The sequence below is a fragment of the Natrix helvetica genome (genome assembly GCF_964273705.1).
Source record: "Natrix helvetica genome assembly, chromosome: 2".
NCBI lineage: Eukaryota > Metazoa > Chordata > Lepidosauria > Squamata > Natricidae > Natrix > Natrix helvetica.
In genome coordinates, this window is record NC_138552.1 from 225,410,836 (window position 1) to 225,436,448 (window position 25,613).

The 25,613-nt window shown below is 36.4% G+C and overlaps 1 protein-coding gene across 6 annotated transcripts in view; it reads left to right on the forward strand.

Moving 5' to 3' along the window:
* Positions 1-25,613, forward strand: part of PRKD3 (protein kinase D3) — a 61,673-nt gene that overhangs the window by 29,973 nt on the left and 6,087 nt on the right. For 5 of the 6 annotated variants that reach the window (XM_081941772.1, XM_081941770.1, XM_081941771.1 and 2 more), the window contains exons 3-16: positions 5,197-5,335; positions 5,791-5,922; positions 8,899-9,050; positions 9,732-9,921; positions 10,954-11,031; positions 13,694-13,880; positions 15,111-15,234; positions 16,369-16,446; positions 19,041-19,317; positions 19,886-19,938; positions 20,394-20,466; positions 22,878-22,984; positions 23,301-23,462; positions 24,717-24,815. In XM_081941772.1, coding sequence (XP_081797898.1) covers positions 5,197-5,335; positions 5,791-5,922; positions 8,899-9,050; positions 9,732-9,921; positions 10,954-11,031; positions 13,694-13,880; positions 15,111-15,234; positions 16,369-16,446; positions 19,041-19,317; positions 19,886-19,938; positions 20,394-20,466; positions 22,878-22,984; positions 23,301-23,462; positions 24,717-24,815 — 1,851 coding nt within the window. The remainder of the gene's footprint in view (positions 1-5,196; positions 5,336-5,790; positions 5,923-8,898; positions 9,051-9,731; positions 9,922-10,953; positions 11,032-13,693; positions 13,881-15,110; positions 15,235-16,368; positions 16,447-19,040; positions 19,318-19,885; positions 19,939-20,393; positions 20,467-22,877; positions 22,985-23,300; positions 23,463-24,716; positions 24,816-25,613) is intronic. The other variant, XM_081941775.1, reaches the window with a different exon arrangement.

The window sequence follows — 25,613 nt, forward strand, 5'->3', positions numbered from 1 at the left end:
TGCCTAAAGGACAGCAGTGGTGGTTACATATGACCTGAGTATTGAAATTAGAAAGCCACGAGTAGAATAATATTTAATCCCAAAGTGGAAGATCAGATTGGAGGTTAAGGTAAAGAAATGAAGAGCAGATGAAAATAATTAAAAATAAACATGAAAGAGGACATATTGAAGAATGTAAGGAATCAAGACAAGTCTATTAAAATATTGACTTAGCACCAGAAAAGTCAGAGAAGCTTTGGAAGTCAATTGGAAGACCTTATAAAACAACAGAAATAGTTAAAAATTGAGTGAATAAAATTAAAATCCGAACATGTCCTGGAAATGATCAATTGCATGGTTTTGGGGTCAAATATCTGACTACTTTGCATCCAGTTTTAGCTACATAGCTTAATGAAGTATTGCATAAAGGAGTCATCAGCAATTGGTTATTAACTGGCAAAACATCTCTAATTCAAAAATACTCAGCAAAAGGGACAACACCTGGAAATCATAGACAATAAGTTTGCCTACAATGTTTAAATTACTCACAGGCATAATAGTGGACAACATCCAAGATTGTCTGTGGAGATTCTCAATCATCCCGGTCATGGTTGTACCAAAGGTGCTATTTCCAAAAGGCATCTGGACTTCCTTGGTTTTTTTTGTTGAAAATGTTTTGCTTCCCATCCAAAAACTGAGAAGCTTCTTGGATGAGAAGTGAAATGTCCTCAAAGGAAAAAAAAAACACAAGAAAATCCAATTGCTTTTTGGAAAATGCACCTTTGGAACATCCAAGATTATTTAGAAGAAAATAACATATTTCTAGTAGAATAGGAAAAAAAAAAGGGGGGGGGGGAGAAAAGTAGAGAGATACAAAAGATCAACTTCTGATTGATAAAGTGGCTTTGGAGAATTGTAAAAGCCAGTAAGTTAATTTACACATGATCTGGATTGATTATAAAAGGATCTTTGATTCATTACCAGATAGTTGGATCATCAAATGTTTAGAAGCAATTGCTGTCATTAGAATTAAACATTAGAATGTGTATAAAAATGTTAGAAGGTATATAGAAGAAAATATTGGAACAGAGGAAGCAGAATTGATGGTTGGAAATAAAAAAGTTTGGGCTTGTCAGCATTAGGAGAGGCATCTTGCAGGGTATGGAAGAGCAACTATCCTAGTTGGGAGCAGGTCTCAAGTGGGAAATTAATCTGAACTCATTTTGTAAACACAAGGCAAGGTTTGAACTCTACACACGTGAATCTGTTTGTTTGCACCTGACACAGGGTGACTTTTTTGTCATTGCCATGCTCTCATTTTCATTTATTTTGAAGAAATTAAATCTTGTCTGTCAAACAGCAAAAAATATATATGCTAATAACATTTTACATTTGCTTTATATGGCTGAACTGAAGCTTTAAGAAAGATCAGAAATTGAAATCCAGTCATTGAGAAACACTGCAAGAATTTTAAGCACAGATATAGCAATAGAATTTAGGCTAGATAAATGTGCTGCAGTAGGAATAAAGTGGGGTAAGAACCACAAAATAATGGAATTGAAATATTGAATGGCTAAACCATCAGGACAAAGCCTACAAATATCCTGGCATTTTACATCAAGTATGCACAAGTTAGAATATGTTTAGTAAAGAATACATCCAAAGAGTGACAGAATTTCTAAAAATAAAACTGAATGGTGGAAGCACCATCAAAGCCATGAATACCTGGACCATATTTGTGATATGTACACTGCTGAAATTATTAACTAGACACAAACTGAACTAGGCAGTTTGGACTGAAGAACAAGAAAACTGATGACTATTCACTGCACTATATCTCTATAATGATACTGATAGATTATACCTGCCCTGCAGAAATTGAGACCAAACAAACTGTCAAAAAAAAAGCACTTAAAAGACAGTGAAGATGCATTAATGCAAGTTAAAAACTGGTACTTATTGAATGGACAGGAAGCAAAGCATGATTATAGAAATAATGTAATAAAAACACAGAATCTGACAAAAATATTACATGGTCAATTTCTACAAAATATTGAGGGGAAAATGCATAAAGATAAAAATCTGGCAATGATTTATAATTGGAACATTGAAAAAACTGAAGATCTGATTTTAGGTGCACAAGAGCATGCTATTTGAAATAATCCAATCAAAGGTTGAATTGAAAAGTCAACAAATGATTCAAAAATGCAGATTTTGCAAAGAAGCAACAGAAACAATAGATCATACATTCAGCTCATGAAGGAAGATCAAACAAACTGATTACAAATGATAGAACACAGTCACCAAAATGTTTCACTGGACCATCTGTAAAAGTTATCATATGCTAGTAATGAAAAATTGGTAGGAACATAGTTCAAAAAGTATTTGAAAACGATCAGGTTAAAATATTGTGGGATTTAGGAATACAGGCTGATGAAGTCTTGGCTCATGACAGACTGGGTTTAATTATAGTTTTTTTTTAAAGTGAGTAATTTATATGGCAATATCGGGGGATAGTGGAGTGGCAAAAATTGGAGAAGAACACAAAATAATAAGTTCTGAAAATCAAAATTTAAGGATTATGGCATTAAACTGGTTGCTGTGGTCCCGGTAGTTATCAGCACACTGAGTGCCATAGCAAAAAATATTTGGACAGTATTTAGAAAATTTGCGCATTGACAAAATTTTCTTCTACCACTTACAAAAGGCCACATTGCTTGGATCTACACATCTCTGCTTCAAATAGAACTTCATTCACAATCTAGAAACAAGCAGTTTCAGAATGTTTGAAATCCTATTATAAATATTATATGGTTACCGTTTGAGGATAACTCTGGGATCTGAATAATGTTGATAATGTTGATTCCATAATAAGCTAGAAGCAGTGTTGCAAAAAATGAAGCATTTAATGATAAGCTTTAAAGCAATTTTTTTTAAAAAAATTGGCAGTGGTGACCTTCAAGCAGAAAATGGAAAGGTACTACAGTATATTTTTAAAATATATTTGGTAAACACTGTTCATGTTCAGATAGGAATTCAGCTTATCATAAGATATGTTGGAGTTGGTAGTGAGCTTAATCTATTGATATTTAGGTCATTTTATTATATGCTATTTTGTAAATCTAGTAATGTTGCACATTGTGATGAATTGGTGCAGGAGAAAAATATTTTCAATGCCAAAACATGAATATTTGCTAAGGACAAAGAATGCAGATGAGGTCAGTTTTGAGAAATTATCTTTACCTAAATAAACAAAAGAACACAGGCAAATACCAAAATAAAATTTCAGGAATATTTTGCTATGAATTGTGAACAGAATAGGATGTTGAGTGTTTACCTGACCATTTCTTTGGGATGATAACACTTTTACAAAGCACAGGAGTAGAGTAACAAATAATAAGCCAAAGACTAAAGACTAAAGACATGAGGTAAGAAAAGAAAAAAAGAAAAATAAAGAGACGCGGTGGCTCTGGCTAAGACGCTGAGCTTGTCAATCAGAAAGGTAGGCTGTTTGGCAGTTTGAATCCCTTGTGCCGCATAATAGAGTGAGTTCCAGTTACTTGTCCCAGCTTCTGCCAACCTAGCAGCTTGAAAGCATGTAAAAAATGCAAGTAGAAAAATAGGAACCACTTTGGTGGGAAGGTAACAGCGCTCCGTGTGCCTTTGGCATTTGGTCATGCTGGCCACATGACCACAGAGATGTTTTCGGACAGCCCTGGCTCTTCTGCTTTGAAACGGAGATGAGCACAGCCCCCTAGAGTTGGGAATGACTAGCACATATGTGTGAGGGAAACCTTTATCTAAGAAAAGAAAGGGAGCTCCAAATTACTTTTCTTCTACCACATCCCTTTTTGGATATTTTGTTCTTTAACTGCTTCTTTCTTTTTGAGATTCTCATCATATCTGTTCAACCATAACTATGTCAATCTTATTCTTCTTAAACTGTTCACTCCACCATTATATATTTATTTTGTAATTCAGTCTTCATTCTCTCTATGTGAACAAATCAGCTCATTATTCATACGTATATATGTATGCATGCATTATTTATTACATTTATATGCTACCTATCTTCCTGTTAAGCAACTGTGTGACTTACAACATTGTATTTGATTGGATACTATTGTATTCAGTCTACATTTATTCAGCACTGATTCTTTTTTAACCCTATTTCTTTTCTTTTTAATCTCACACATTTAATTATTATTCCATTCCTACTGCTTTCAACTTTCCTTTTTGACATCTCTCAATTCCATATAACCAGGTAGGTAGAAGCATGCATAGCCATTTTCATTTCTCTCAACATTCATTCATCACAACAGATCATATACCATTCAGTACCTTTTACCCAGCATTTGAACATTCATTTTCCCATTTATAGTTAATTATGTTAAGATATAAAACATTCATGATATCCACCTAAAAATGAAGAAATGAAGCAAAATATCTTGTAGTTTAGCAAATCTCATTTACAAGATTTGCTAAAGGCCAGACAACTCTCAGGATGTGTTTCTTTTATAATCCAGGAAGGATTGGTCCTTCTTGAATTGGTGTATCACGTAGTTTCTGACTTAATTCTCAATATAAGTACAAAAATATTAGGAGTTGGCTATTTCACAAGAGATTAAAATGTACTTGATGTTTGTTTAACTGAGTATGTATAAGTCACCGTGAAAGACTGAAATTGGTGAATGTCGACATTCACCGGTGAATGTCGACACATACCAATTTCGGTCTTTCACGGTGACATATATATAACGAGTCAGCGTAACGCTTTACTTTTGCTTTTCAATTCGCGGTCCTGGAAACTACTCGTTCTAACCGCACAGGATCGCAGGTTTTTTAAAAAAAGAAGTCCGCAAATAGAAGACGCTTAAAAGGAAGCGAGGAGCCGAGGTGTCGAGAGGATAAGGGTATTAGGGTAAGGGTGTCGAGAGGATAAGGGTATTTAGCAAATATTTCGGACATACACCAAGCGACTATGTGAATGTCGACATTCACCGGTGAATGTCGACATTCACCAGATTTCGGACTTTCACAGTAACATATATATTAATTTAACTAATTTAAGTAGTTTTCAGCAACAAATGCTTACAATTTTGTTCTCTGTGATTATGTTAGACAACACCTTTAACAGTTTTATGTTAAAATAATAAATTATGGCATAGTAAATTATGAAATATTTCAATGTAGATTTTTGCTTTTTTGTTGTTGCAGTTCCCGGAGTGTGGGTTTTTTGGCATGTATGATAAAATTCTCCTATTCCGCCATGATCTGAACTCAGAAAATATTTTACAGCGAATTACATCAGCAGAAGAGATACGGGAAGGTGATCTTGTTGAGGTTGTTCTGTCTGGTAAGAATATCTGTTTTCAGTGCAATCTTCATATTAATTATACCCTAGTATTACCATTGTTGGGAATAATTGTAATTTATAAATTGTAATATAAATATTTTTAAATGCATACACACTGCAGAGTTGATAAAATATTTTGTAGAATCGGATATTAAAGATGAAAATATGAAAACTCCTTTTTTAAAATTGGAAATTGATTCATCCTGATTATTTACTGTAGTGACCTAATGTCATGGAATCAGTAGGTTTTTATTTTTGAGGTTTGTGGGCGATTATATTTTAAACAGTATAAAATGTCATAGTTACATCCATACTTTTTAAATTTTATGTAAATGTATTTGTCTCATGGTCTTGTAGCATTTAAGGCATTGTATTCATTATATTGGCATTTTTTTTAGTATTTCAATATTCAGGAAGGCATTAAAATGTACTTTTTTATATATGTATTTTTAAAGCATTAGCTACAGTTGAGGATTTCCAGATTCGACCTCACATGCTTTACGTTCATTCCTATAAGGCCCCTACTTTTTGTGATTATTGTGGAGAGATGCTTTGGGGCTTGGTACGGCAAGGACTGAAATGTGAAGGTAAGGCAATTAGTAACAATGAGTGTTATAAACCATGTTTATGTCCTAAATCCCCAGATGCGGTATATAGTTACAGAGATGTTTCAAAAGCATGTCATTTGCATGCCATAATTTAAGTTAATAATTCTTTTCCTACATAATAGATTTATCTAATAAGAAGAATTATGTTTGGTTTATGGGAAGAAATGATGCTGTATAAACTTTTGAGTTCCTTGTAGAAAGTCTAGTGCAGGGGTGGCAAACAAGTTCGACAAAAAGAGCCAAAATTTTAAACTGTGAGAGTCAGAGAGCCACACCACGCAGTGACCTGCCAAAACAGACAAACACTCACACAAAAGCATATAATTTTAACAATAATATATTAAACACATAATATAACATGCTCAGTCAGGTGTTTTTTGTTATAAATTTTTATAAACCCATTAGAGCTGCAACGGAAGGCAACGGAAATATTTTTAGACACAAAGCTTTTGACAAGTTAAAATTCACAGTAAATGGAATAATCTCTACAATCTTTTAATATGGAAAGTCAAAGGCAAGGATGGGCATTTTCTCTTTTATTATTTATAATTGGTTAGGACAGGGGTGTCCAAACTTGGCTGGGGAATTCTGGGAGTTGAAGTCCACAAGTCTTAAAGTTCCCAAGTTTGGACACCCCTGGGTTAGGAGGTCCTGGCGGGCCAGAACTGAAAAGCTAAACAAATATTTCAGCTAAAGATTCAGGTAGAAAGAGATACAAGATGAAATGCTATGCAAATGATATAGTAGTAACGATTATGCAAGCTCCATAAGATACTAATGGCAGAATCCAAAGATTTTTGGCTACCTTTTAGAGATAAAAAATTAAATGAAAAGTAAGATAATAAGACATTCAATTTCCAATGAAAAAAAAAACATGAAAAGGGGGATTGGGATATGAGAAAAATATAGTGAAATATCTAGAACTCTTATTTAATAGGATATAATAATAATACATTTGAAAACAATTATAACAAATTATTGAATGAAATGAACAATTCCTTGAAACTTAGATATTATCTAAGATAAATGTTTTATTCCAAATGGCACCAACTGGAAGCTGGGTGGTGGGGTGGGGGAGCAAGATTCAAAATCATACAAGACTCAAAAGAAAGATATAGAGGAGCAGCATTTCTTAATCTTAGACTGGATTACAAAGCAAATTGTCTTATCTTATTTAAAGATAAAATTGAACAATCATCTCTGTGGTCCCTTCCAACCCTGTGATTCTATGGGTTTGGTATATCTACAAATGATTGGCAGATCACCAATCTTTTCCAACTTCCAGTATTTTAAGTTAAATGAAATGTTAAAAATTTAGAAAGATCGCTGCCATAGCCACCATTCTGATAATTGCTTGTCTTTTAACTTCAGTATAATGATTAATTCATTGCATTTGAATTAATCTATTTCCTTGGACACTTTGATCTCTAGTAACTAAGATATAAGTTTGTATTTTTTAAAATATAGAATACTTGATTCATGATGAGGTGCAATAGGTGACTGGCAGTACTGCTACAACCTTCCTCTGACTACTTAGTCTTAGCATTTTATTCTGATTAGCAAAGTTCAAGTTCTAAGGGCTGGTTTTTTTGTATTTTTTTAAAAAAGTGGACTCCACAACCCAAAGTCTCCATTCCCCTAATTATTACCCATCTTCCACTTCATCTTAACTTAAGACTTCATCTTAACTTAACAAGTGGCTCGCGGCCAAAATAAATGAGGCTCTTTGCCTCTTACCATTATTTAGTATGCTGTGGCTCAAATCGCGCGCTAAACCCGGAAGTATGGTCGACGCGACGACGCTCCAGCAGGCAAGCGTCGTCGCGTCGACCGTACTTCCGGGTTTAGCGCGCGATCCGAGCCACAGCATACTAAATAATGGTAAGAGGCAAAGAGCCTCATTTATTTTGGCCGCGAGCCGCATGCGGCTCGTGAGCCGCATGTTCGCCACCCCTGGTCTAGTGTATGCAAAAGACCACGTTGGTGCAATATTACAAATAATGAGATGATGCAGTGTGGAATTTTATGTTTTATTTTTGTACTTCAATATATTTATAAGTTATCTAGAACAAAAAACCCTTTCCATATGTCTGTTTCCCATTATCAACAGGGGTGGGTTTCTGCCGACGTTACTGCTAGTTTGGTGCATGTGCAGTTGCCTGTAAATAGGTCTATAAAATGTAAAAATGTCAAAAAAACATGCAGTGACTGGGGAACCGGTTCAGGGATGTGGCAAGCCTGCCGTTCCTACCAGTTTGGCGACCCAGTCGCAATTTCCACTACCAGTTTGCCTGAACCGGTGCAAAGCAGTAGTAACCCATCTCTGATTATCAGGTTATTAATAACAAGCGCTGGGTAAATTATTAGTGGACACAGTTGGTAACAGCTTTTGAAGCAGCTGTTGAAGTTTGAAAAAAGTTCAGCTGCTGTAATCATTTGAAAACAAGTGTTTTGTATGCACTCCTTCACTTCTTTCACTGTGCATACAGAGTATACGTCCCTTGATAATTCTGAAGCACTTCTTCTGATGTATTAATGCACAGACGCATTAATAACCCAATTCCTATTCATTGGCTTGTACTCTAATCTGGTGGTTCTAACAGACTCAGGAGTACAGTGTTTAGATAATCTGCTGGGGAAAGAGCTGAGGAAAATCAGCAGCAGTGTGAATTGCATAACAGGCACTGTTTTCCAGCTTTAGCCAGGGTGAAGTGGGGTCAGAAAAGCAAATATTCAGGCCAAAAACATTCCATGCATTGTAGAGATCTGCTGTTAATTACATGATCATGGCAATGTTAGAGGTGTTGGTTCAGTTTTTTAAAAATGTGTTATCTTTGCCATATATTTTGCTTAATCTGTCTTTCATGAAATAAAATCCAAGAAAATGTGTAGCATCATCAGTAAAAGTCTATTTATCTTTTCCTTTGCTCCCCCTCCCTGTATTAATTTCATTAGGGTGTGGATTAAATTATCACAAGCGATGTGCTTTTAAGATTCCAAATAACTGCAGTGGGGTAAGAAAGAGGCGGCTATCTAATGTGTCTTTACCAGGAGCTGCACTTTCCATCCCAAGATCTGTACAAACTGAATCTACGTCCACAGAAGAGGTATTTAATTTTTTTTCTTTTCAAAGAAGAATTAAAGAATTAAAATCAATTTGGTAAGATACTGTTATTACCCAAAGCACATAATCCTAATTCCTGTACCTCTTAATCATATGGAACTTTGTGTTATTCAGACTTCATCTTAGCTGAGAATGGTCACTTCAAATAATCTAACTTTTCTTAAAATCTGAATTTTGCTTTTAAATGAATGTGTATGCACGTACATTGGCATATTTTGGTTTATTGGCCATTTAGTTCACTTTTTTAGTGCCTATCAAAACAGATAGTAGAAACTGTTGTAGTAGACACACTATTCTACAGTCTCAACTTAAACCAGGCGTTTAACAATTGTTCAAAGTTATGATGAAGTTGAAAAAAGTGAATTTTGATTGGTACTTGCATTTGCAATTGTCACAACATCCCTGTGGTTAGTGATCAAAATTTGAGTGCTTGGCAATTGGCCATTTGCAATCTTCCCAGCCACCTTCCAACAAGCAAAGTGAATGGGGGAAACTGAATTTGACTGCGACAAAATGGTTAACTCAAGGGAGTGAACATATTCAACACACCTTCCTCCTTGTGTTTTCCCCACAACAACCCTGTGAAATGGGTTGGATTGAGAAAAAATGATTGGTCCAGAGTTATCCATGGCCCAGGAGGGCTGAAAGTTTTTCTTTTTTGCAGCGTTGTCATCCAGAACCTAGTAAAAGAATTCCTTCATGGAGTGGGCGTCCGATATGGATGGAAAAAATGGTTCTTTGCCGGGTGAAAGTCCCACATACCTTTGCTGTTCATTCTTACACTCGACCTACCATATGTCAGTACTGCAAGCGATTGCTCAAAGGCCTTTTTCGCCAAGGAATGCAGTGTAAAGGCAAGTGTTTTTTCTGCAAGTTAATGTCAACTATCAAGGCTTTAAAGCAGTGTTTCTCAAACTTGGCGACTTTAAGTCCTGTGGACTTCAACTCCCAGAATTCCCCAGCCAGCTATGCTGGCTGGGGGATTCTGGGAGTTGAAGTCCACAGGACTTAAAGTCGCCAAGTTTGAGAAACACTGCTTTAAAGCCTTTTTAACTATAAAATTAAAGCTGAATAAGAAGCTTAGAATGGTATGATGATCAAGAAACTATATAAATAAGATTACATAATTTTTTATGGAAGGCTGTGTTCCTCTTAACAATTTTCTGTTTGAATATACTGGATACAATTGATGAATAATATTCTCTTCTGAATTGAATCATTTGCCTGCAAGAAATTCCTTATTGGTTACTATTACCTGGTAAATGTTTAGACTGGGCAAAGTTGCATTTTAAATTTATTAGATTCAAAATTAATCCAGTGTTACTAATGTTATTTATCTTGAAATTAGTCTTTTTTTTCTTTCTGACTTGTCTAAACTCATTGTGATCATAAAAAAATATTGGTATTTCCACAAGGATGAAAAAAGTTTATGATTTCAAATCCTGGTTAAAATCTAAATATACATAATACCATTGTAAAATGCACATAACACCATGTCTGATGCTGACAAGGAAATAGGTAGACCGAGAATTCACAACTCACTTTCTTAATTGCAGTTTAGATATTGATAATTCTACTTCTGTGCTAGATCTTAGTTTTAAGCTATCTTCTTGGGAGTGCCCCAGCTCTCATCAGTCTTATTCAATTGGAATGGCTGAATTAAAAGAACCTTGCAATGGTAGTACCGCAATATACAGCTTTATGTGTATATGTCAAAATGCAGCTTTGATCCAAATGCAGCTTTGATCCAAATAATTACTTGCATTTTCTTATTTCTTTAAAAATATGTCCTGAAAATAAATAAAAGTTACTTCAAAAAGAGGCTTAAAAGAGATTATACAAAAATAATAAATACATAAATAAATAAAAATTTCCCCTTAATTTAGATTGCAGATTCAATTGTCATAAACGCTGTGCCTCTAAAGTACCTAAAGATTGTCTGGGAGAAGTAGTCTTCAATGGAGGTAAGATATGCCTTGTAAGGTATTGCTGGAAACATAACTTTGGATTATGGTATGCATGTGTGACTTTTCTTTGCATTTCTTCTCCATGTTCTGCATATATCAAAATTGTTATCAAATATGTAGAGACTGTCTAGACTAGCAGAGTGAAAGAATTTATTCATACAAGTAGTCCTTGAGTTATAACCGTCATGGAGCCTGCTCTTTATGGTCACAAATTGTGACTGTTAATAAGTGAGAAGCCCATGTGATTACCTCACTTAATAACCTCTATCCCTGGTCTCCCCAGTGTGGATGCCTCAGAGGTCAGTAAGGCTCTAGGAGACCTAGTGCTGGCCCAGACCCTCCTCCCTGGGCCTCCAAGGCCTCCCTCCACCTCTCCACTTTCTGCAGGCCTTGTTCTGGCTTCCCACTCCACTAGGTTCCATATCTTCCTCTCCATCCCACTCCCCATTGCACATTTACCTTCTGTACAGTAGGTATCTGGAGTCCTGGACCTCACATTGGGGGAGAAGAGCAGGCTGCTCCACCCCCTGCATCCTAGCAGGAGCACTACAATGACCATAATTTCAAAACTGGGTTGTAAGTAACTTTTGGGAGGTCTGTTTCAACTTTGAATGGTCGCTAAGTGACTGGTTGTAAGTCGAGGACTACCTGAACTACTAGAAGGAAATCAGTGTTGAACGCAAAACTTTACTTTTAGCAATGCCTGAAGTTTTAACAGGAGTTATTAGAATGAATACTTGTCTAATTCTTTTAAATTGCTCTGAAGAGGAATACTCACTACAAGTAGTCCTCAAATTATGACCAGCGACTTAGCGACTGTTCCAAGTCATTATGACACACTCCCAAAAAGTTACTTATGGCCCACTTTCAAAGTTATGAACTCATATGGTCTTTTGCCATTATGACTGACTACAGGAATGTTGTAGTGCTCACCCATCTGCGCATCCCATCCCACCGGGTCCTTCTATCCAAGGGAGATCAGGCCAATTCTAATGGACATGAATCAACAGGAGTTTGCAAGTCTCCAGCTACCTTTCCACCCAGAGATCAGGCCATCTGGAATTTGCAAACTCCAGCAAGCAAGGGGAGATCAGGCTGACTGGAGCTTGTAAGCTTCCAATTTCTTTCCTATCCAAGGACTTGCAGGACTCAGCCTGTTCCAGAGCCCAGCAACATCCAACTTAACTTTCTGGTTTTTACAGCTTCTGAGAGAGGGACCCAGCCCGATACAGGATTTGCTTTCTTACAAACCTAGCCTTGTGGCAAAGCAGGTGTTATTTTCATAAACAAGTACAGGGCTCCCTTAGTTGTTGTTTTTTTAAAAGGAAACTCCACAAACAAAGGAAGCCTCTTTAAAAGAAATGGAGCCTTATTCAAAAAAAATCTCTACAGTACCACAAAAACAGAACCTGTTGCAAAATAGTACAGGTTTACCATGAGGATGTGTCTGTCAGAAAGCTGATTGCTGAAGACTGCAAATGCTGACCTGCCTGATCTCCCCTTGCTTACTGGGTGGGAAGGAAGCTGAAGGATTGTTGGGACCCTGCAGGGCAAGAAATAGAGCACAGGGTGCCTCAGAAGGTAGCCTTGGAAGGCCCAGACAGGCAACCCTTGGGCCTATGTAGGCTTCCTGGAGCCTCCCCCATTTAAGGACACTCAGGGAGAGCAAGGGGTGGGGTCATTAAGCAAGGTGGTTGCAACATGCATTCCTAATGGCAGGCTCCATCATAGTGATATCTGTCTTATTAACATTTTTAATCTGTATCTTACATAAAATGTCAAATATATTTTACATATATACATGTATGCTCTACATTGTCCTCAAAATCTGAGCAGCAAACATTCCTCTATTAACCACCTCCACCACCACAACAACAAAAAGATAAAATGCTGATTGGAACATGCTAATCCTTCTGTCTTACTAGTCACTGACTATCCTTTGCATGATTACAGAATTGGCTTCCCAAACGTAATTTCGATGTAAACATTTGTGTAGAATGCTGTCTCATGGCACCTCAATTTGGTATTTCCTAAATATCATTTAGGAAACAGCCAAATTATAGTTTACATGTAGGCAGCCTTTTCCCGAAGCAGATTAAAGCACTGTTATCAAATTTACTTTATGTAGCTTGATTTCTGTGGCTCTTTAAAGAGAGAATTGTTTATGTGTATGTGTATATTCATATGGTGTGGGAAGTGAGGACTGCTTATCCTTGGTTACCTGCTGTGTTTGAGGCTATAGGAAAGCAGATTTAATTTGAATGGGCATTGAACCATGTATAGAAGGAGTTCTGTTTCCAGATTGTCATCCTGTCTACACCCTTTCCTGGAAAGGTCTGGTCATGGTGTTGCATCAGAGGGGTGACAGTCACCTGGCACAAGTGATGGAAACTATACTTATGCCAACTTTCCACTAATGGAGAATTGCCCTGTTTCTGAAAGTACCTACATGCACGAGGTATTGTTGCAAAACAAAGCTTTGCCCCGAAGTTTCTGCTTGTTTTGTTTCTTGGCTGAGTTTGGGGGATTTTTCCATAAGCATAGTTAGTACATAAGGATAGATACTTAATTCAGATTGTATGAATGTGATATATTTCTTAATGTATTTTGCACATATTGTAACATTTTGAATTTAAAAATATTTTGTTGTTTTGGGAAGAAGAACCAGCTAGCCCAGGCCAAGATACTGATATGCCAATGGAGGTTGATAGCAGTGAAATGAATAGTGATGTTGGGAGAGGATTGGATTATGTGGAAGAACCATCTCCTCCAGAAGACAAAATGTTTTTTATGGATCCAGCAGATCTTGATGGAGACAAAGATGAAGAGGCTGTAAAAACTATCAGGTTGGTGAAATCAAGGCATTGCACTTGGGATACACATATAATACACCCTTGCACATCATCTACTGATTCAGGTTTCTAGCTGTGATATTAAAGACAATATATTGTGCAGTTTACTTTTGGGTATATGGTTTTTGACCAATAAGGAGGCTCTAAAAATAGTTCATTACGAGAAGCGATATGAAAATATAAGAGACAACATGAGAAATAATTTGTTTTACTGGGTAAACCATGGAAAATGTGGTGTGAATTTAAATGACAATTTTATTATGCTGATTCCAGTTCAAACCCATTCCTAATTCAAGTAAATTAATTTGGAAGAAAATTTAAGGAATCGGTTTTTACAATGAATGTATGTCTTGTTAAGTCTGGTTAAAGGAGCATAGATGCAAATTGAAAAAAAAGCTTTTTGTACTTTTACACATGTGTAAATGCAACTAATTTGCTCTAAAATTATTATTAAAAAGGTAGAGGGGCAAGTGTAGTTCATGGAACAAGACTGTACTTGGATAAATTGCTCATTTATAATTCATTACAAGGCCATATAAAAGTTTGTAAGTTGATTCTATTACATTCGCAAAAGTACCATCTCTTCATCTAAAATAAAAGTTCCCTTTATCTGTTGTGTGTTTTAAATCCTCTCCATGTATAACTGGGTTTGGCTTGAATAAACAGAACAGAATGCTTCCCTGCCGTGAATGTAGAAATGGAAGGTGACCTCTGGGTCTCATGTAGAATAGGCCTTTATAGTGCTTGTTTTGCCGTGCAGAGGAAAGTTGAATGCAAGAGAATTATTTTCATTTATCCAGGAGTTCTGTCTTTTTACTGTATTTTTTGATTTAGTGTAAATCCTTTAATTTGACTAGAAATTTTTGGAATCTAGTTTATACCACATTTTGGGAATAAAAATGGTACATAACTCCTGTTTTTATCCTAGCAAGATATTTTAACTTTTTTGATCATATAATGCAAAGATGCCCAATATTGTCAATAGAAAACAGGCCTTCGGGTCATGGAGAAGCTTGTTCATATTGCACAAAGTAGCCAAAGAGATTGCTTGTACACTCATTCCAAGCAAAGGGCTGATGAAGTAGATACAATGAATGATTAGAGAGAGGCTTCCAGCCCAACATGCTTTGTAGCAGACTATAGAAGATCATTATTTAGGCATCAATGGTGCCTGCTGCACTACTGGGATGATAAATGATTGTGCAATTTATTATTCTTCAACAGCCCATCCACAAGCAATAACATTCCATTAATGAGAGTTGTACAGTCAGTCAAACACACAAAGAGGAAAAGCAGTACAATGGTAAAAGAAGGATGGATGGTTCACTACACAAGTCGAGACAACCTGGTAAGTAATTAAGCTGTCTTCTTGGTGAAAAACTTTGTATTTCCAAGTGCAGGGCATTTTGTATTCCATTCAAGAAATGGAACTATTTAGCTGCTTTCCTACAGAAAGATAAAACTGAAAGACAAGATGGAAAAATGCAGTATTACAAATGGAGACCAATGTGGACTTCCCCATCAAATTCTGTGAATAAGATAAGGTTTTGTATTTAATCATCTCTTGAGGTACAGTGGTTCAGTGGCTTAATGACGGTGGAGATGATTTTTGCTCTGGCAGTTTGAGTCCTAGCACTGTATTGTGGGTAAGCTCCCGTCATTTGCCTCAGGCTCTGCCCATCTAGCAGTTTGAAAGCATGTTATATGCAAGAAGATAGATAGGTACCACTCCGGTGGGAAGATGAGCCACTGCTTTGTGCAGATGGTCAGAACCATGCTGGTGCGGAACCTTTCCGGATGCAGTGCCTGTTTGTCAGGTGACTTTGGCGGAGGGAGAAGGCTCTGGCTGACGCTCCTGGATGCTGTTTGTTTTTCTTTCTGGTGTGAAACTAACTCAGCCCCTGTGATGCATCTTGGAAAGTGTGCGAGCTTGAATGGAATGGGCAGACTTAGGCAGCCAAACAATTATTCTGTATTAGCATTATAGTCTCCTGGCTAATGTAACATCATCATACACTAAATAAATAATAATCTTGAGGCATGTAATGACTTTTTTGTATCAGATAAAGACTTTTGCAAAGTATTGTGACCATGGTGCAGATACCTAATGTTGTTCCCTTGGATTAAGAATTAGGTTTAGCTCCTTGTGCCAGAAAATGGCATAGCCAATATAAGGAAATTGTTCAAATTCTGTGTTCATTTAATAATTATTTTCTACAGCAGTTCAAGAATGTTTATGAATGTTTAGTTTATGAATGTTGTAACGCAGATGATAATTTTTGATAAAATAATCTAAACACAGACAGGACTGTTGAAACCTTTGAAAATGGTTCAAGTAAATAGTGTCTATACCTAGCTTCTATGCTGCATATATAAATGTATATAGAGTACATATTTAGCTGCTAAGAGTTTGATTTTAAGATGGGCAGCTATATAAATGAAATAAAAAGTTGTTTCTTAAACAGTAACTACTTTGTTGCAGAGAAAAAGGCATTACTGGAGATTAGACAGTAAAAGTCTTACGCTATTTCAAAATGAATCTGGGACAAAATATTACAAGGTAAGAGATTATCCAAATCTCCTCTCCTCTTTAAAATTCTATTTGCCTATAATCATTTCATTTTAATTGCTTTCTGCTAGATGATGTACAATTTAAAATTGTTAATATGTCATAGATGTATTTATAATGAGAGGCAGTTTTATAGTTTATCTCTGGTGAACTATTTTCTGTTTTGATTGTGCATTATATATTATAATTTATGTAGTTATAATCTGATGGAAAGAAATGAGAAGTGTGAAATACAGACAGTTCTTGACTTACAACAGTATGTTTAGTGAGCATTCAAACATATAACAGCACTGAAAAAAGTGACTTCTGACCATTTTTTCACACTTATGGATGTTGCAGGATCCCTGTAGTCATGTATCAAAATTAAAATGCTTGGCAACTGACTCATATTTATGATAGGTGCATAAATGCAACATAAATACAACTATTGGGTTGCCCTGAGGTGAACCCATGTTCAAGAAAACTGTGTTAGAAATATTAGTCCCAACTCACACATACTGGGGCCTGTCAATAAGAAAACCAAGAATCCAATTGCACAAAGGAATATTAAAGCCCAAGAGGCTCAGTTTGTCTACTATATGCTGAGGAATGATTGTATTAAATGCTGAACTGAAGTTGACAAACAGCATTTGTGCAAGAGTATTTGTTTCCTCTAAGTGCGCCAAGCTCAGATGGAGAACAGAAGAAATAGTATCCTCTGTAGAGTGATTTGGACGATAAGCAAACTAAAGCGAGTCAAATGCTGGAGGGAAGCTAGATACAATAATGTCCTTTATCAGCCTCTCAAAATATTTCATAATGAATGGATATAAATGCAATTGGACGGTAATCATTATGTCCCGTAATTGTAGCCTATTTTGGCACTGGCAAAATAATGGCTGTCTTAAAACATGAAAGATTGAAAATATCTATAAGGACACAAGCCAACTCATCTACACATTTTCTAAGAACATGCCCAGGGATATTCGGTTAATCGGTGCAACAGCTTGCCTCCAGAAGTTGTGAATGCCCCAACACTGGAAGTCTTTAAGAAGATGTTGGATAGCCATCTGTCTGAAATGGTGTAGGGTTTTGTGCCTAGGCAGGGGGTTGGACTAGAAGACCTCCAAGGTCCCTTCCAACTCTGCTATTGTAAATATTATCTGGATCTGCTGCCTTCTGAATGTTAACTTTCTGCAATGTCCTCCAGACTGAGGTAACATCAAAGCTAAGCACTTGCTCATCAGGATGGGGCACAGCTTTCCTAGCAGGGATGCTATTTGATGCCTCAAATCTTCCCAAAAATGTGTTCAGCTCATTTAAAAAGTCTGTGTCACCATTGCATCTCAATGGATCCACCTTATAATCTGTAATGGCCTGGATTCCTTGCCACATACACCTGGAGTTCATTGGGTCCTGAAAAAAGTTCTCAACTTTCTGACAATGGGCTCGCTTTGCTCTTTTCATGGCGTTTTTCAAATTAGCTCTGGCTATTCTAAGTTCCAGTATATCGCCAGATTTAAAAGCCACATTCTGCGCTTTCAGCATCATGAGAACCTCATATGTCAACCATGGTTTTTCATTCGCCCTCACAACAACGTTTTTAAGCACATAGACATCCTCAATGCATTTTTGAATATATGCAGACACAGTGGTGGCATTCTCCTTTGTGTTTATATACGTATGTTGGGGGCAGGGGCTAGGTTTGAATTTATTCTTAATGTTAGAATCTGACAATACAATACAATACCAATAGAAATAATACCAATACCAATACACAACTTAGGACCACAACTGAACTCAAAATTTATGTTCCTAAGTGAGACATTTAAGTGAATTTTGCTCCAATTTATGACCTTTCTTGCCACAGTTGTTAAGTGAATCACTGCAATGTTAAGTTAGTCACATGGTTGTTAAGTGAATTTGGCTTCCCCATTGACCTTGCTTGTCAGAAGGTCAGAGAAGGTAATTGCATATCCCAGGACATTGTAACAGTCATAAACATGAATCAATGGCCAAGTGTCGGAACTTTGATACGTGACTGTGGGGCTACTGCAATATTCGTAAGTGTGAAAAATGGCTGTAAGTCACTTTTTTTCAGTGCCACTGTAATTTTGAATGGTCGCTAAATAAACTGTTGTAAGTTGAGGACTACCTGTAATAGATCAGATGTTACAGAATAATCTGCTAAGGAATTAAAATAGGATCTTATAGTATAGTGTAACCTCAAAAGTGAAAGGTAATTTCAATATGTACTGTAGCTCAGCGTTAATCAAACTGGCACATTTGATGCTGGGAACTTCGAAGGTAATTAAACTTTACAGGCTGCATAAGAGAATTTCAAAAGGCCATTCACTGATACATTAATCTAATAAAAAAAAACCACTTAGATTTTTAACAAGACATAACTTCATTGGTTTGGCTTCCTGAGATGTTTGAGGCTTCCTTGGAAGTATGAATAAGGAACTGGAATAAGTGTACCTACTGAAATGTTCTTAGCTGAGTGCACTACTATTTATTTTTTCTCAGTGCTGTCAGTTATACTGATGCACATTCTTACAAAGAGGTCTCCCTGTTAGAGTTTTAATATTTTACATTTTCTGCAGGAGATTCCACTTTCCGAAATTCTTCAGGTGACTCAGCCACGGGATTTCTCAAATATGGTGCAAGGCAGCAATCCTCACTGTTTTGAAATAATAACTGACACAATGGTATACTTTGTTGGAGAGAACAATGGCAGCAGTCACCATAGCCCTGTTTTGGCTGCTACTGGAGTTGGATTGGATGTAGCCCAGAGCTGGGAGAAAGCTATTCGTCAGGCTTTAATGCCAGTCACACCTGAGACCAGCACTTGCATTACTACAGGACAAGGAAAAGATCACAGTAAGGACTGAAAAAGTCTTCATGATGAGCTGCTAAATGACAAAGTACTGTCTTTAATATTGTGGGTCTCTTTCCTCGTATACAAAATTTAATTAATGCCATTGTTTTATATGTAGTAGTTTGAGTTACATCACAAGCACTACCCAATTTATTACCCTTTATAAAAAAGTACATTCTTAAGGCATTCAGTAAGAAGCAATACTTTCAGAAGAATTGTTTAGTGGCTCTCTTGCACAGTATGGAACAATTTACATTACTGTCATCTAAGCTTTATCCTGAAAAGATGCTGCTTGGCATTGCTTTCTTCATAGTTTCAATTTATCTCACCAATAGCTAGAAAAGCTTCAGCTCATATTTCATACATTTAGATTTATAATTTAAATTAGATTGGCAATTATTACCATAAGGCATCAGATGACTTTATTATTGTCCTACCTATAGTGTCCTAGTAATAACCTGATAATTTTACATACAACTACTACAGTCTTCATTCAAACATGAAACTTTATGGAACACCATGTGAGTAATACCAGGTTTAAAAGAGGGATTATATGTTTTTTCATTGCAGAAGAATTATGTGTCAGCATTTCAGTTTCAAATTGCCAGATCCAAGAAAATGTAGTAAGTCAACAAAATAAAAACAAAATATATTATTCTAATCATTCACTGTTAATTGCCACTTGATGGATGTTTTATATTGAAATCAAGAATGTTGGAAATATAAAGGAGCAAATTGTTTACTTTTTAAAAATAGCCCAACATGCTGTTTATTAAAAAAAGAATATTCTACATTTAAATAACAAAAACATAATGAGAAATTTTGTAAATGATACATTTCCTCAAGTGCAATTTGCATGGATTAAATATACAAGTGTTCAAACTTCAGATATCAAAAGTAATATATTCTTGCATGCCTGAATAGGTCTTTTACATAATTCATCTTCAGAATCTGTGTCACAGCTCTTCTCTCTTTAAACTATGTGATGTGTAGTTCCAATTTCAATTTCTGCTATGGTGTCATTTTATAAGTGAGTGAACTTAATATTTGCTTTCTTCTGTCTATATCCTTTTCATAGGATATAAGTTCAGTGTATCAGATCTTTGCTGATGAGGTGCTTGGTTCTGGTCAATTTGGAATTGTGTACGGAGGTAAGTTTGAATAAATATTACAGCACATGTGAAATATTTTGTCTGTAGGATTAATATATAAAACAGACCTGCTCTTTCTTATTAATGGAAATATATGGTTATAGAAATAATGTACTAATAGTGCAAGATTAATGATGTGTGATATACAGTATAGTAAAGATAGATGTTCAGTTCCAACTGTCTAAAATATGATGGGAAAATGCTGGAGAACTGCCAGTGACTTTAGGTTACCGTATTTTGGGGCGTATAAGAAACAGTGGAGTATAAGGTTTTGAATAGGCAATTTTTTTAAAAAAGTAGGTAGGTAAATAGAGGGATAGAGAGGGAGAGAAAGAGAGAGAAATACAGTAGGTAGGGAGAGAGAGAGAGAGAGAGAGAGAGAGAGTAGTTAGGTAGGTAGGTACATAGATGGAGAGAGAGAGAGAAATAGAGATAATAGAGAAATACAGTAGGTAGGTAGGTAGGGAGAGAGTAGGTAGGTAGGTAGAGGGATAGAGAGAAATAGAAAGAGAGAGAGAAATACAGTACATAGGTAGGGAGAGAGAGAGAGTAGGTAGGTAGATAAAGGGATAGAGAGAGAGAGAGGAATACAGTAGGTAGGGAGGGAGAGAGAGTGTGTGTGTAGGTAGGTAGTTAGGTAGACGGATAGAGAGAGAGAAATAGAAAGAGAGAGAGAGAAATACAGTAGATAGGTAGGGAGACAGACAGAATAGGTAGGTAGATGGAGGGAGAGAGAGCGAGAGAGAGGAGGGGGGGAGAAATAGAGTAGGTACGTAAGGAGAGAGAGAGAGTAGGTAGGTAGGTAGATGTTTCCAGGTGCATTTATCCATGTGCTGGACAAGTTTTTGCACTCTGCAGACCTCCCAAAAACGGCCCATTTTTTGGGAAACGGGCCCTTTTTAAAAAAAAATAAGCATGACTAGCCTTTAGGGGGGTTGCAGAATGCTCCTGGGGGGGGCAAAAACAAGCAAAAATGGCTCATTTTTCACGAAAACGGGCCGTTTTTTGTCAAAATAATTGCATGCATAGCCTTTAGGAAGCTTATAGAGTGCTGCTGGGGGCGGGGGAGGGGGGCAAAAACCGGGCCATTTTTCACTCATTTCTGCCCTCAGCCCCCAGGAGCTCTCTAAAAGTCTCCATAAGGCTACGTATGGTCATTTTGGTGAAGGGGCGGGGCTTCAGGAGGCAAAAAATGTTGTATTCAATGTATAAGACGCACCCAGATTTTCAGCCTCTTTTTTGAGGAAAAGTGCATCTTATACTCTGAAAAATACAGCAATTGTTTTCCAATCTGGAACTTTAAAATCACTAAGACCATATTTAGGCCTCTAAAATAGTAGCAGTACAAGTCACTTGATATCACTTTGTTTAACATTCTCTGTGCCTATTGTGAATATTTTATATACTCAAATAGAATAATTAGGTGTTATAATGTTATAACAGGCATTTCTTTTTTCCAATATCCTGTAGAATTGTATATAAAGCAGTTATTGAAAACTTAGACCAATGTGAAAAGTACATTTGAAAATGAATAAAATGCCTTTCCATTTAACAGCTAAAATACATTTGTTAAATGGGATATATGTCTGTATTTATAAAATAGTGTACCAGTATATCTTTTAAAATGTGTACAGTTTGACTTCTAATGGACCAAAAGAAACATTTTAAATATCTCCTTCTCAACTTGAATGTCTATGGAGATTCTCAGTCATCCAGGTCATGGTTGTCCCAAAAGTGCTTTTTTTTGCCAAGAGGCAACTGGACTTTCTGGTTTTTCTTTGAAGACATTGAAGAAGAGCTGAAGAAGCTTCTTGGATGAGAAGCGAAACGTCTTCAAAGAAAAAACAGAAAGTCCAGTTGCCTCTTGAAAAAAAAGCCCCTTTGGGATCTCAACTTGCATATGTAAGAGTTTGTGATGCAAATAACAGCCTTAAGCAGAAAGTTCAGGACCAGTTTTTACATTATATGGACACTCCATAAGCCACACAGGCATGTCTAGCCCTATTTTTGTATCTCCTTCCCCTGAATTTTTGGGATAGTGCTGCTGATATTTGGAATCAAAAGAATAATTTTTAGTTTAATGATTTCCAAGTCTTTCATTCTTTTTTAGTACAATTTTACCAGAGATGTGTTAAGTTTCGGGAGTTTAACAACTCTATTTAATGACAATTTAACTCTCTGTAATGAAAAGAATTGTGGGTGCTTCAACATTGGAGTTTTAAAGAAGAGATCGAACAACCACAGGGTTGAAATGGTTTTTTGCTTGAGCAAGAGGATTGGACTAGAAGATCCCCAAGGTCCCTTCCAACATTGTTATTCTGTTAAACCCATTAAATACATGTTATCATCAATACTGCCTCTTTGTGCAAGACTACCTGAGAGACGTCCCCTTTCCCTTTGTATTTGTGCAGGTAAACATAGAAAGACTGGAAGGGATGTGGCAATTAAAGTCATTGATAAAATGAGATTCCCTACAAAACAAGAAAGCCAGCTCCGCAATGAAGTGGCTATTTTGCAGGTACAAAAATGATGTAAAACTGCATCACAGTGTGTTTTTTTTAATTAGAAATTGTGAGTGTATAATAGGCATCTATGTTGAGGTGCAATTTCTTGGTAGCTTTTTGTGTGTGGTGTATTTCTTATTCCTGGTAGATTACCTTTTGACCTGCTAAGCAAAGGAACCATTGTCCTAAGTATTAAAAAGGATTGCCTGAGTGCTTTTGAAATAGTAAAGCACAGTATGTTTTTTTTTGTCTGAATACTATCTGTAATGAATCCTTCCTGAGTTTATTCATTTGATATTTTGTCTGAGTCAGTACTGTATATTTCCTTAGAATTTGCATCACCCTGGGATTGTAAACCTGGAATGTATGTTTGAAACTCCTGAAAGGGTTTTTGTTGTGATGGAAAAACTTCATGGCGATATGTTAGAAATGATTCTTTCCAGTGAGAAAAGTCGGCTTCCAGAAAGAATCACCAAATTCATGGTCACTCAAGTGAGTCATTTGTTTTCAATTGTATGTTTTCTTCCCTAGTGAGAGAGCCTTCTCTATTGTGGCCTGTCTTTGAGGAACATCCAAGAACGATGGGTATATAGGTAGTCCTCGGCTTAGAAACAGTTCATTTAGTGACCATTCAAAGTTACAATGGCACTGAAAAAATGACAATTTTTCACACTTAATGAACATTCTAGCATCCCCATGGCCGCGTGATCAAAATCCAGATGCTTGGGGAACTGACTTGCATTGATGACCCCTGCAGTGTCCAGGGGTCATGATCACCTTTTGCAACCTTCTGAAAAGCAAAGTCAATGGGGAAGCCAGGTTTATTTAACAACTGTGTGACTAACAATTATAGTGATTCACTTAACAACTGCAGCAAGAAAGGTGGTAAAATGGCGCAAAATTCACTTAACAACTGCATCACTTAGCAACAAAAATTTGGGCCCCAATTATAGTCATAAGTTGAGGACTACCTATATACTCTCTTCGAGTGGCCTTAAAGATGTGATTACTCCTGACTGTTTTTTTAAAAAATGTCAGGGTTTAGTTAGCAATCATACCATTGCTGTTTTCATTACTTTGTGTTGCTTATATAATCACTTTATTTGTTTTAGGCTAAAATGTTTGTTTTTTTAAATTGAATCAAGGAAGCTTTAATTCAAAAGGATGTATGCAAATATAACAATAATTCTGGTATATATGAGGAAAAAGTTACCTAAATTATAGTAAAGAGACGATCTTATACTTAGCAAACTTTATTCTTGATTTTAAAAGTATATCTTTACTTTATACAGCATTTGCTGAATATTAAATGCACATAGGGTGTTTTAGACAAATATGTGTGAAACAAAGTCACTTTTATTACCAAGAAAAATTACAGTTTGTGGCAGGTAATTCTAATTGGGGATTAATATCCTAATATTGAATTTATTATGTACTTAATAGGAATGGTAAGAGATTGAGATTTCATGTCACTATAAAGAAGTTATTTACCTACCAGTTACATTTGGAAGTAGCTGAATATAACTAACTGAATAATGATGCTGTCTCTTTGGGAAGCTGGATTAGAACCCATCCCCTCAATTCTTTTTTTTTAATTGAAGGGTAGAATCCTGGAAGAATTCCAACAAAAGAGTGCATTTGCTTTAAAACAAATATTGAATTGAAGCATACTCTCCTGGACTGTAATGTCTGTTGGGGTCTTGGTACAGAACTGATTTTGAAAAAAAATCTCCCTTTTTTTTAAAGATACTTGTAGCTTTGAGGAACTTACACTTCAAGAATATAGTACACTGTGATTTAAAGCCTGAAAATGTACTATTAGCATCAGCAGAACCCTTTCCTCAGGTGGGTAAGGAAATAAGTATTCTTTGTATAGCTGTCTGTTGTGGAAGAGGAAATCTAGAATAAGATTTAACCTTTTTTCTTAAACTTTCTATTTTTTTTTAGTGATTGACAAAATTATTATTTACAGCTAGAATATTTTTCCTCTAATTTAGCTATGTTTGATTTGGAAAAAAAAAGTTACATTATAGTACTGAAAATATATTTCTCCTAGACCAGTGGTGGGCAACCTTTTTTTTCAACTGAGCCAAATCTCGCCAAAACCACGATTGAAATTTATTTTGAGAACCACACTTTTAAAACCGAAAATACATAGGATGGTACACTGTTTTTAGTTTCAATAAACTCTGGCATTTGAAGCACGCAAGTCTTAAAGCTGTCAAGTTACAAGATCCTTGCATCCCTAACCCTTTAGGAAAAAAACCCCAAGGGGTCTTCAAACCTGACAGCTTGAAGACTTGTGGACTTCAACTCCCAGAATTCTGAGAATTGAAGTCCACCAAGGGCATCAATCATATTAGCCCAGGGATCTGCAAAATTGGCTCTTAAGACTGGTGGACTTCAACTCCCAGAATTCTGAGAGTTGAAGTCCACCAAGGGCATCAATCATATTAGCCCAGGCAGGGATCTGCAAAATTGGCTCTTAAGACTGGTGGACTTCAACGCCCAGAATTCTGAGAATTGAAGTCCACCAGTCTTAAAACAGCCACCTTTGCAGACCTCTGTGTTAGCCCAAAGCCTGGCGCTGGGCGGGCCTTGCTCCCCCATTGGTGGAGCCCCAGGAAGCGAGGAGGGAGAAAA